Source organism: Anabas testudineus, chromosome 9 (assembly GCF_900324465.2).
Source record: "Anabas testudineus chromosome 9, fAnaTes1.2, whole genome shotgun sequence".
NCBI classification, from domain to species: domain Eukaryota; kingdom Metazoa; phylum Chordata; class Actinopteri; order Anabantiformes; family Anabantidae; genus Anabas; species Anabas testudineus.
This window is the reverse complement of record NC_046618.1, coordinates 1,566,301-1,579,345: the sequence shown is the minus strand read 5'-3', so window position 1 is coordinate 1,579,345 and position 13,045 is coordinate 1,566,301. Positions and strand designations below refer to the sequence as shown.

At 39.9% G+C, this 13,045-nt stretch overlaps 2 protein-coding genes across 4 annotated transcripts; both read right to left on the bottom strand.

Annotated features, from left to right (window-relative positions):
- Positions 1 to 1,437: 1,437 nt before the first annotated feature.
- Positions 1,438 to 9,490, bottom strand: ydjc (YdjC chitooligosaccharide deacetylase homolog). 3 transcript variants are annotated; one of them, XM_026342827.1, is made up of 6 exons: positions 8,902 to 9,490; positions 6,726 to 6,901; positions 5,785 to 5,941; positions 4,841 to 4,940; positions 3,964 to 4,141; positions 1,438 to 3,251 (listed from the first exon to the last, which is right to left on the bottom strand). In XM_026342827.1, exons 1-6 carry the CDS (start codon positions 8,929 to 8,931, stop codon positions 2,921 to 2,923), a joined length of 972 nt encoding a protein of 323 aa, XP_026198612.1. In that variant the 5' UTR covers positions 8,932 to 9,490; the 3' UTR covers positions 1,438 to 2,920. The 3 variants fall into 3 exon arrangements, with proteins under 3 accessions (XP_026198612.1, XP_026198613.1, XP_026198614.1); XM_026342828.1 differs by having other exon boundaries at positions 5,785 to 5,935; XM_026342829.1 differs by lacking the exon at positions 8,902 to 9,490 and adding an exon at positions 8,290 to 8,418.
- Positions 9,491 to 9,624: 134 nt separating this feature from the next.
- ak6 (adenylate kinase 6) lies at positions 9,625 to 13,032 on the bottom strand. Its single transcript, XM_026342830.1, has 6 exons — positions 12,899 to 13,032; positions 12,744 to 12,816; positions 11,716 to 11,808; positions 11,440 to 11,498; positions 11,127 to 11,272; positions 9,625 to 9,896 (listed from the first exon to the last, which is right to left on the bottom strand). Exons 2-6 carry the CDS (start codon positions 12,778 to 12,780, stop codon positions 9,707 to 9,709), a joined length of 525 nt encoding a protein of 174 aa, XP_026198615.1. The 5' UTR covers positions 12,781 to 12,816; positions 12,899 to 13,032; the 3' UTR covers positions 9,625 to 9,706.
- Between the last annotated feature and the right edge of the window lie 13 nt (positions 13,033 to 13,045).

The following is a 13,045-nucleotide window of genomic DNA, read 5'->3' as shown; positions in this document are numbered from 1 at the left end:
TTATGTGAAAATGCTGTTGACAAATTTAAGGAACTGATTCCATCTTTTATTCCAGACCCATGTACCAACACAGAGGAAGGCAGTTATTTCAATGTTACTCCAGCACAAGTGGACTATCTTGTTAATAGTACTGGTGCCTCACTTGGAACAATACTTGATACTGTTGCTCCTCTGAAAAAGAAACTAGTGAGTCAGAGGAAGTTAACTCCATGGTACAATTCACAAATCCGTAGCTTAAAGCAGAAATCATGTAAGTTGGAAAGGAGGTGGTGTTCCACCAATTTAGATGAATATTTTCTAGCCTGAAAAGATAATTTAATAATATATAAAAAAGTCCTCCGTGAAGCTAGGACCTCATATTACTCCTCATTAATAGAGGCAAATAAGAACAACCCCAGATTTCTTGATTTCATGAATTTCTTTACAAATAAAATCATAACTATTAGAGATAAAGTTGATCAGATCCTCCCTGCATACGACATGGATGGTCTCGTATGTACAATAGCTCTAGATTCTTTTGTAAGACCTCACTTGTACTTAGACTGCTTCCTCCCCGTAATTAATTTATCTAAAGCCTCAAAATATCTTTTAGACCCCATCCACCCAAAATGCTGCAGCCAGAGTTCTGACTGGAATTAGCAGGAGAGATCATATTTCTCCTACATTAGCTTCTCTCCATTGGCTCCCTGTAAAATCCAGAATTAAATTTAAAATTTAATTTAAAATTTTTCTCCTCACTAATAATCAGGCTCCATCTTATCTTCATCTTACCTCTCTACATTTAAGACTAGACTTAAAACTTTCCTTTTTTATAAAGCTTATAGTTAGAGATGGATCAGGTGACTCTGAACCATCTCTTAGTTATGCTGATATAGCTTATTCTGCTGGGGGACCTCTACTGATACACTGAGCTCCTCTCCTCTCTCCTTTCTCCTCTATCAATGCAAATACCACCATTGCATGTCATTAACTTTGTGTCTTCTCTCTCCTGTAGTTGTGTTTCCTCCTCTCTGTCTCCCTCTCTCTGTACTTTTCTGCAGGTATCCTCGGCCTGGAGCTGTACATCTCCAGAATCCAGTTCATCTGCCCAATGTTCTTGATGCTTGTTGTTGTCTTTATTGCCTGATGTTCTTTTCTCTCTTCTCTTTCCACTCACCCCAACCGGTCGAGGCAGATGGCCGCCCACTATGAGCCTGGTTCTGCTGGAGGTTTCTTCCTCTAAAGGGAGTTTTTCCTCTCCACTGTTGCCTAAAGCTTGCTCAAATGGGATTGTTGTGTCTCCGAACCTTCAGAACATTTACTGACTGATGGCAGATCCTCAGCAGTGTGAGTGAAGAGCTGAAGTGCTCGTTGAATCAAATTAATACTACTTGAACATTAAAGAGCAAGAAATACTGTGGTAGTAGAGCTCACAAGAAATAGACATGTCAGACTTCAGTCATTTATTCCTTTATTAGCACTCTTGCCTTTTTAAACTCTTGACTTAAAATCGTTTCATTCAAATATAGCAATTCATATAAAAGTTTCACCAGAATCCTGATATATAAAAGTTCAAATCCCCAGACAACAGCTTCGAAATATAGAAATATACAGTACTCCACTGTTACAGGTGATTTTAAAATTCACTTAGAGACACACACTTGATGAGTAGATATACAATGCTACAGTTGTGCTACACAGACCTGAGATCATTGGAAATCATTTCTACAGCTCCAGTTTACATCAGCTACGAGGCTTCAACAGAGGGCCCTGAGGGACAGCTCTTACACTCTTACACAATGTACAGTGCATTTTACTCTGATGGAACACCACCTGACCCCAGGTTGCTGTTTTAACACACTGAAATAACAATGGCCTTAAAAACTGGACTCACCTCAAAGGAAATCTGTGGTTTATTACTGCTTGGATATAGTTGTTATATATATTATATTTATTAGTAATGCTGCGTTCAGACGACATGCTATGACCAGTTAAACTTGTGTATTGTGTCTTAGTGGACGACAACGCACGCATGCACACGCGCGCACACACACACGCACACAGAACCATGGGATGCCAACACCTCTCCTTTTTTGATGTGTCCTCAGGATAAGACAGTTTGAAGCTGATCTCTGGCACTGATGGAAGGCTGTGACTGATCAGGTGTTAACGTTTAGTCTGTCACATCACACAAGTACAGATGAGATCTGAGGACATGGTGACGGGTCAACATGAAGCAAAACTGAACAGCTGCTGGATCTGTTCGCAGCGATGTCACCTCCTCTCCAGATCTCAGCTGTAATCATGAGCAGTGTATGATGATGGAGATAATTACATTATGGAAACCCAAGTTGTGAGAAATATGTGCAATGAATGACATTGGTAGTGCAATACGTCCATCTGTACCTGCAGCAGCACCTGCTATGGCTTACAGTATGTGCAAAACAAACCTTGCTTCACATGTGTCCACTACATCAATCTACTTTTTATACTATTTCAGTTACTGTAGTTTTGTAGGACGCCGTCTCTAGAGAGCTTAAGTCCTCATGTCACATCCTGTCTGGTCTCATTTATTATCATACATTTAGTCATATATAGTGCGTTGACAGAGTGGCAGTCAAAATGCTCCTGTGCTTTCCAGCTGTCTTTTATAAAGATGAGATGTGCTATTGTTACAGACTACTACGGGTCCAATCACAACTCCCTAGGTTTCATTGTGTTGAACTTTAACCTATGACTGCCTTGGGCTAATGGGAAATGGTGTCTGACAACAATTTTAAATTGTTCATAGAACATCCACAAAAAAACAAAAACTCAGACATACAGTACAGAGTTAGCCCCCTCACATACTTTTGTTGTGGGGGTTTATGGACTGGAGAAGTCAGTTTCACCTTGGTTTTTGCAGTGTACATACATGTTTGTCATTTTTGGACAGCAGCAGTCAGAGGTCTTTGAAGGCACAGAGCTGCACTCTCTCCTGGCTGTAGAGTGCCAGCAGGGACGGGTCTTTGAGCACGTTCAGTTCGTGCTGTCGCTCAGCTGACTGGGAGAAGTCATCGGGCCCCTCTCCACAGCCTCCTTCATGCGGATGACTGGGGTAACCTGGGTGAACCATGAGTTCTGCTTTGATCACAGGCTGGCTAGAGCCCGATGCACTGCTGGAGGTAGTGCCTGAGGGCCCTGCAGCAAAGGCATGACTGAGGGCCCTCTGCAGGCTGTGGATGGACATGTTCTGGCCCATTGTGGTCAATCCTAAATACACATCTGGCCACCTGTGAACAAAGTTAGAAAAGGTTTAGAGCTTGATTAGTGTTTGACAGCTATAGACCTTGAGGGATTCAGAACATCAGTCCACCTACCGATACATCTACTTATAGTAGCAGGCTGAGAAGCATTCAGATTAAAAATTAATAGAACACATATCAATCTAATAAGAACACTGACATTATTTAAATGAGGCAAAGGTGCAATCTACAGAAACCAAGTTCTCATCAGCTGTTGTGATGTGAATTATTTAATATAAGTATGAATGAGATAATTATTGACTTTTTAATTACTTTAAAAAGAAAAAGCACCTGATCACCAATTATGCAACATGCTGAGATTCAGACAAAAGGACTGTGGACTCTTACTAATGGGAAAGCCAATGAACAGGATATGATAGGTCAGTGACTTCTGTCCTAAATTAAATATGAATGTGTTTGTTGATCATCTTCATTATCTAAATTACATTAATTATGAATGAATGAAAATAAAATGTCAGATATTAGCATGTAACCCTGGTGCTGGTCTCTGTTGCTGGGGAAGTGGTGCAGGTCTTCAACTAAAAAATGCTAAAAAATAAATTCAAACTACAAATATCACGTGAATATACTGCTTACACATTTGGCCTCAGGTCTGGAAGAATGTAGAGAGCTTCCTCTTAACTGTATTTGACTTAATTTTACTTCTTTAAATGACAATCCACATAGATACACTACAGACCTGATTCCATAACGGGAGAAGACGGGGATGGAGTCTAGAGCGTCCTTCTCCACCTGCATGTAGAATCTGTGGAGGTGTGCCGGCAGCCATGTGCAGCTGTGTAAACCTGGCTCCACTGGAACACGTGTGTATGGAATCCTGAGATCGGACAGGACCTGAGCAAACACATCACGCACCTCTGCAACATACAATACAACACATCTATAGGCTCAATAAATGGTTTATTGATTAACGGATGTCATTCTATCAAATTTGTTGCCATTATTATGCCCATGAATTAGTCACTAGTCAACATTAGTATATTAATATTAGAGGTGAAACAATCCATTATCAATGACTAATTCATAACTCAGCACATTTCAGTTTGGGAGTACTGCTTCACAAGTACATCAATAAAATCAAGATTATAAATATATATTCAATTTAATTTTATTTGTATAGTGCCAAATCACAACAGAAGTCATCCCAAGGCACTTTACAGTGTTTAAGGTTGAAGACCTTACCGAGTATAATTGTTATCAGAAGCATGTTTGTAGATTTATTTTTGGAAAAATTGCAATTTCATCTATCTAAATCCAATAACAACCCATAATGGTTAAGTGCTAACATATTCCATATTATTCCTTCCTCCTCAAAGAAGAAATAAGAAAGCTAAGATCTCCTTTTAAAAGAGAGACAGATGTTTTTAGGGACTGCAACAGGAAACTTGTATAAAATGTAGCATTTTGTTGTGTTTCTGCCCTTAAAAATGACAAACAACACTAACAAATTCCCACAGCTTTCTCTCCAAATCCTCATTCGTTTTAATTTGTCCAGCTGTGAGCAGCTGCATGTTGACTTCTGTGAGTTTTGGACTTTTTTTTTTTTTTTGCATTACCTGGCAGTACATGAACGTGTTGGTGTCCGTCCATGTGGTGGGGGAGATGACCCGTTAGCTCTATGAACAGCCTGACCTGGGCCCTCAACTCCAACTCCACCTGGGGGGGAAAAGGTTAATGTAATGACGACACAGGACTTCCTCTGGACAACTGCATATTTACATAATATTAATATGTTGTTGTTAAATGGTTAACTGACTGTAACATTGTCTTTCTGTGTCTTAACAAACTGATCATCTCCTGGGTGTGCAAATTGCACGTTTTGCATTTTTATTTTGCATTTTCTGTCAATGCAAACACAGATGCACTAATGTAATTTGATGGCTGGCTAGGCTACAGTGCACTGGAACATAGTGCATCAAAATTTCTGTGTTTTACACTTGCACTGTTTTATACAAATTAAATGATGCATTCAAACAGTTTAGTGCTTCAATCTGAATGCAGATTTATACACATAACAAATCAACATGCTTGACACACACCTCATCCCTGTGTTGTACAGAGAGAGATTGTAAAATTAGGAAGTTGTAGAATAATAAATAAAGAGATTCATCAGAACTCTCTGGGGAAGAATCAGCTGGCTGAGGGGAATAATGTATTGTAAGAGAATCCTGGGTTTATAGCCCCGTAGCTGCCTGTACCATGTTCAAGGCTTTGACAATTGCCTACCCCCAGACTTTCATCCAGGTCTTTAATTGCTCTCTGCCAAAGAACTGCGTCTGGTGCCCTACACCACACAGCAAAGGATCCCAAGCAAAGCTTTTATTGCATTTTTTTTTTAGTTCAAAATGTATACAAGTGAACGTTTCTGCTACAAGTGAAAGTGGGCCTGTTTAGCCTAAAGTTTGACCTACATCTACATGACCGAACCTGACCTGACTTCTCAGCTACTGATCGCTCCTGTTGCGTTGGTTTCGGGTATCCTCTCTCTAAACCCATGCACCTGTTTCATACTGAGCTGGCCTCTCTCCAGGGCCTGACGAAAGCCCATCTTTCCATGGAAGAATCCACACTGGTTTGTCAGCGTAGAGGCCTGGAGGCTCTGACACACCGGAGTGCCCTCTGACAGGTTGGCATGGAGGCCAATAGGGATACTGTATCTGACAAGACAAGAGAAACTTCATTACATCATTAAGTTTAAATCTTTGTTTGTATGTTATTTACCAGAAATAAGGCATTAGGCCCTTGAAAAGGAGAAGAAAAAAAAACAAACAAACAAAAAAAAAAAACCGCCTCTAACAAATATGATTATCTATTTTCCAAATCCCTATTTTTACTTTTCTAAAATGCATTAACATTTTCAGATTCAGAACTTAATTGTATTTTGTAAATATGAGCAAATTGAGTTTGAGGCTGCAACTACACAAATACACGTTCAAATAAAATTGAGATGGAGACCAATTAAGTCTATAAAATATTCAAGTAACACTGTTCTGGATGATTCATTGATGCATTAATATATCCTGCCATCAAGGCAACATTGTTTCTTGAGAAGTCAGTGGATACTTAAGCAGGACAATGTCAAGCAGTCCAGACATGTCTTCTATTAAAAATATATGACAATGGTGAACAAACTGTTGAACAGCTGAGATCTTGAATCTTGTATTTTACCAGCAAAACTGCAAAGAGTAGTATCTTTAGTTCCCAAACCATTAAAAGGTACCGATAAAAGAAAAGGTGAAGTAGCACATTTTTCACTCTGATCCAAAAACAAAACACAAAGTGGTCAGAGAACATACTAAAAATCTTTTCTTTGAACAACACTGGGTGGTAATCTCAATGTGAGACCATGCTAAGGCCAATTATATGACAGAATACGAATAATACCACCAACAGACAGTGTGTTATTTCAGGAAAACAGTGTTTTATCAGCACCTACGCTACCGTTTAGCCAGATCTGCTGCATCTTTGGCAGCAGAGGCATTGACCAGCAACGACACATTGGAAATCCCTCCAGCCAAGAAGCAGTCCACAATACCCCGGTTCCTCCTGGGACAATAGCCGAAATCATCTCCCGTCACCACCAGCATCATTCTGGGCTGTGGCATTTTTGCTGGTCTCTGGAGAAAACACGGGAGACAGAAAAACACTCAGGGGCAGATATGGTTACTTCCTGAGGAGACTCAGGTCCTTTAACGTCTGCAGCACCATGCTGCGGATGTTTTATGAGTCTGTGGTTCCAGTGTCATCTTCTATGCTGTGGTCTGCTGGGGCAGCAACATGAAGGTGTCAGACACTTACAGACTAAATAAGCTGATTAGGAGGGCTGGCTCTGTCCTGGGGGTGGAGCTGGACCCTCTACATGTTGTGGCTGAAAGGAGGATGCTGTCCAAACACCTTTCAATCCTGGACAATCTCTCCCACCCACTGCACAGCGTGTTGGTTGGACAGAGGAGCATGTTTAGCCAAAGACTTATTAACATTAAATGTTCCACAGAGCGCCACAGGAGATCCTTTCTACCTGTGGCAATCAATCTGTACAATTCCTCCCCCCTCTGTAAGGGGTGGGGGAAGTGAACCTGTCATATACTTGCTGTGAATATATTGACCCAATTTCATTTATCTATTTACGTATTCTGTATATATATATATATATATATATTGAGTTTTTCGGTATTGATGTTATTGTATATTTCTGTTTGTGTATTTATGTTGGTGTAGGATCTTTCCTGGTTGTGGTTCCTTTTCTTTCTGTCTGTTTTGAGAACAATGGTAATGAGGCAAACCAATTTCCCTCCGGGATTAAAAACTTTTTTTGAATCTTGAATCTTGAATCTTGGTTCAGCAGGCTGACCAGCCCCTGCTTGGCTTCTGAAGTCTGTATACTTGTGACTTGTGGCCAAAAATATTACCGGACTGTACTTTGTCATATTGATACTTATATCATTATCCCAAAAATAATGTAAAATAATGTGATGAAGTTTCAAGTATATATCGCCCAAACCTAATGGGGGGAAACAGATCATCTGGAACACTTTAATAGTTTGCCTGCCCAGGTGTTCAAAACCAAAAAAAAAATAAAAAATCTTAACATAAAGGTTAAGACTGTTGAAAACAGCTCTATAATGCAATCTATATAATAATCCAAGTGTAGATAAGTAACATCTCACTTACATTACAGTCACACATATACACATACAGTGAAATGTAGCCTCCTTACTATGAATCACTGTCATATTTAATACAGTCAGAGCCGGTCTACTCTAGCGTTAGCTAACCACGTATTTCATTAATAACCCTGTGGTAGAGATTATTTTGTATGTGTTTCTCGACTAACGTCTTACACTTCTAACACAAGACATGTTCAGACGACATTACTGCTCTCTGTTGTACATTTTCTGTTTTTCGCCGTCGTCGTGGGGAAACTCGACACCACTCCACAGACTGCTTGAGGCTACAACTCTGATTTACCTGGACAAATAAAAATTGAATTAAAACTAACCCTTACCCATTGTCTTACACACGTTTATCCATATATTTCGGAAGCCACACAGGAACAGAGGAAATAAACTGTTCCGGCTAGCAAACCGCATCGGTGTCGGTTGAAGCGGACTTCACCGGATCACGGAGCCCGCCCTCTGCAGGAAGGAACATGGCGTCTCCGGTAGGAAGACGGGCAGCTTCAAAACTTCAAAATAAGACGCCCGCGGGACAACAGAACTGTATATTCACATCCTAAATATACACTTTAGTTTAATCGTCTCTTGTTTGTAAGAATATGTATATGTTTGCTGACATAATTATGCTGTATTTAAGTACAGCTATTACAGTTGGTCTTGTGCTATTACACACATCTATTTAATTAATACTTGGCATATTGATTCTTCACATAATAAAAACGAACCGTAGCATTTTACAGTACAGTTTACTGTATATTTTATAGCGTTTTATTATGAAAAACAACATCCGCTCAAGCGTTCAACGCCAACGTGTTGCTCTCCACGGACAAGACCGACACCATGTCGAGCTAAGAACACTAGAAAGCTCGTTATATTTAATAACATCACCACTACGCCGTACAGGTTTGCACATTGGTCAAGAGTCAATCAATCTTACCAACCTTTTCCCAGAGCAGCATTTTTGAACGCATCTTCCACAGGGAACAAATCAGTCCTGACTCTGTAGCATCACAGGTGTACAGGTGTGTCTTTCCTCAGGTGTGCCCGTCACATGACAGTTCACACAGGATCCAGGACCTGAGCTCATAATAAGTCTGCTCAATAGCTCTGTGAGTAGGGGAAAGGGTAAAAGTGCCCCAAGAGAAATGCTTAGTTAACATAGCTTTTCTAATCTTACTTCACTCTTTGGCTGTTTTTGCCTTATTCTTAGCATTTTGTTTTATTGAGTATTGTATTACAGGCAGTATTATTGTAAAGTACTTTCTAACATTCAAATAAGTACTGTATAAATAAAGCTCTTTACTACTAATGGACAGCTGTCAATTTTCTATGAATTGATATGTAGCCCTGACTACTGCGCTGACATGCCTGTCCCTGTTCCCTGTTGTCACTTTTTATTTATATATCAAAAGAAATTATATAAATGCAGAAAAATGTGTGTGCTTTAACATGACAGCTGCCACTACTTAAAAAAAAACATGCAATGACCAATCAAATAGTCCCAGACTCCCAGTGTTATTGTGTTTCAACAACACCTGTCAACTGCCTCAAACTCCAACCATCTGACAGTGAGCTGTCCCTGCAGCAACCCTAACCCTGCTGCACCACTGAGCAAAGTTATTCTACTTCTCACCAGCCTTCATGTGTATGGAAAACAACGCAGATTGAAAAATAACTACAATTCATGTTTAATTGTCCAAATAACTTGTTATTCACTAGCAGAACCCAGCAGGCTGAATTCAGCTACTAATTATGGTCTTTCATCCACTGCTCAGTCCACTGAACTATCTGCTCCAAGTTGCGTTCCAGGTCCTCAGGAGTGTTGCTAGACAGCTGGTGGACGATCTCCTCACTGTATGCCTCCATGGCCTCCTCGTAAATGGTCTGAAAAATCTCACACTGCACGTTGTCTTGCAGCTTCTTCCCTGTGTATCCTCTTTGTAAAACAGAGAAAAAAAGAGACCATCTCAGACAAGCCAAAGGAGATAAACAGAAACAACTCTGCTACTTTGGGTCTGACAGTTCAGTTCATACCTCAATTTTTGTTTTTTGTAGGTGTTCACAGCTTTGACCTGCACTCTGTTGTGTCTCAGAACATCTTAAAACATGGATGACGTACCCTTAGTACACTCAATTCCACTACTTACTAGTAGTCAACCAATATGGGTTTTTCAATGTCTAATGCCAGTATTTATTAGCTGCATTTGTGTTGCAGTCTGTCATTACACCCCAACCTAAAGAGTAACTAAAATTTATCATAAAGGTTAGGCAGCATCAATTACCCACACCAGGTGGTGGTTGGTAGGGATTTATCAGTGTGATGTTACTGTGCAGACTGACTGCAGGTTTGAGACCAGTTCTCAGGGTTATGTAAAAATCCCACAACAGTATAATCTTAGGTCGCATTCACACTTTAATTCGTTTGCTTTGGTCCGAATCAGTTGATGACTTTGTTACATTGTAGCAATTTCTCCTCGGTTCGGTTTCGTTTCACACTGAGTAAAAATCCAAACGAACCAAAACACGTCACTTCAAACTACGTGAGAACGTCCTGTCCGCTTATTGGTCAGATGTTTGTGCCGCGGGAACAGAAAAGGTAAACAGGAAGTAGGTGAAGTGTTGTGGACTACTGTCCGTTTGTGTGTCAGGAGAGAGATGAGTTTACTGTGAATGTTAACACAGATTGGTCATCCTGTTGATTATTGTTTATTACGTTACATCGCTTGCAGAGTCATCAGACGTGGTGTCTGTGAGACACTTCACCTCCTTACGTCTCCACTTTTGTCCTCCATTAATCAGACAGCATGTTTTTGATGGACAAACGAAAGAAATTGGAATCTACACACTACCTAAGTCCTCAAATCATGAGATTCATAGCGTTTGATCCCGTTTTAGTTTGGTACACGTTCTCACCAGGAGGACCGCACCAGAGTTCGCTAAGTGATGTGGATCGAGACCACCTCATTTTGAGGGTCTCGGTGCAGTTGTTTTGGTGTGCACTCGAGTGTGATTACCGTGTTCACACCGGACAAAACGAACCGCACTAAGAGGGAAAACGAACTTGAGTCCGATTTAATCGAACTAAATCCTATAGGTGGGAAAGCAACCTTAAAGTCAGATTGCAGTCACCAATTCATATTCATTCAAATAGAAGTACGAAAGTTACCTGCTCTCCAACCGTGTGTACAGCTGGGTGTTGTCTGTGCGGAGGACAAAGACAATGTGAAACCAACGTTCGGGAAACAGGTCACAGCCGTGATAGTCAACTATCACACCACCTTCTACCATCTTATCATCAAGCTCGTCCACCACCTGCAGGACCAAAGCAAATCACAATATTTGACATCCAGCCTAATTCTGTACTGATAATTTATCCTGTTGGTTATTAACAAACACAATTAAGCTCAAAATCCCCAAAGCTGTAGTGATGATTTAGCTTATAATTTGTCTGCCTTTTTTTCACAAGGAATCTTACTCACCCTGTCCTCATCCAAAATTGGACACTGGTACTCTTCATCATAGCCTTCATAAAGCTGTCCTGGGGAAAGTCAATCAGGATCATTAGCACCAAGAGCTTCAGGAAAGCTCTGCAAAGTATTGTATTAGCAACCTATTCAAAACTGAGTTAAATGCCCCAGCAGAGCCAGCTACAACAGCACAAGGACAAAAGCTATTAAGGGGTTTAACTTGTGATTCAACAGAAGGATGCTCTATCCTGTAGGAATCTAAATTCTATTAGCTGTGAAGGTTTTTACCTTCCTGGGCCAAGTCTCCTATGTTAACATAGGTCAGCTCTGTCCGCTGGGCTAGCTCTTTTCCCAAAGTGGTCTTTCCAACACCAGGGGTTCCTGCAAAGAGGATGAACATTGGGCAGTGAGATTATATCCAGAACCTATAAATTTATGGATGCCTTATTTCCAAGAGAAGATAATACACATACTGTGGTATGTACTGTGGAGATCTGATCATAATGACTCTGAGTTTTTGCACCACCCACCGTTATTATATTATCACTGTTTTAATAATTTAGGGTAAGAAATTATGCTGTTGGTACTAGGAGATTGTTTTCAGCTGCTGCCGCTATCATCACAATGAAGACCACTCTCAAAATGTGACCGTCGTGAGAGTGTTCGTGCTGTCAAAGATAGAATATGAATCAGATCTAAGACCACATATCAAAGTGGCCTTGATCTGATATGAAAAATATGATTGTTTATTTTACTATTGATAACACTATTGATTGAACATGAATGTACAAGTCTCTTCTGGATTTGTTCCACATGTGCTTTATAAATAAGGTTTCAGCAAAAATCTAAAATGTCCAGGTATTGTTAAGTTAATTTAACCTGATTTCTGAACATTGACTGTGAACAATTACTAACATTCATTTAATTTCTTTGTAACACCTGAGTCTCTAGTTAGTAGTTTAAAAAAAAAAAGATTTTGTGACAAATCAGTGGAACTTAAACATACCTACTGTAAACTCATTTCACATTAGGGTAATAACATTAAAACTATCAAAAGTTAAAAATATAACAAAGAAAAATGTAGTAGTGAATGAAGGATTAAGCAAAAAGCTACACATAGGGTAAGATAAAGTAACGTAAATGCAAGTACACTCATAAAGTACAAGTATTTCAGAATTGTATTTAAGTAACTTACAGTACCTGAGTAAATCTACTAGGATACGTACCACCTTTGGTTTTGTCTTATTTAAGAATAGTCAACGTTATACATGAGCTAAACTATTTAACCTAACAGGCTAAAAGACAGTTTCCATCACCTGTCAGCAGAATGTTTGGTCGTTTCCTCATCTTCATAGCTTGCTAGCAAACGACACGTGTCTGGACAACCACCTGAAAGACACAAAAGTCATATTACATCTTTAGGCCATAGTAGAGGGACTCTAATTTTTACACTAAATCTGAAGAGACAAACCTGAAAAGAAAAAAGCGACAAAATTGAAGACTTGTGTGGCTAGCTAAGTTTTTAGCCGACGAACCCCGTGAAGTGCAGAATTCCACAAACAAACCCTGCCGCCAACTGACGCTTCACGATAGTTTTACGTCAATAAACAGTCTGTTT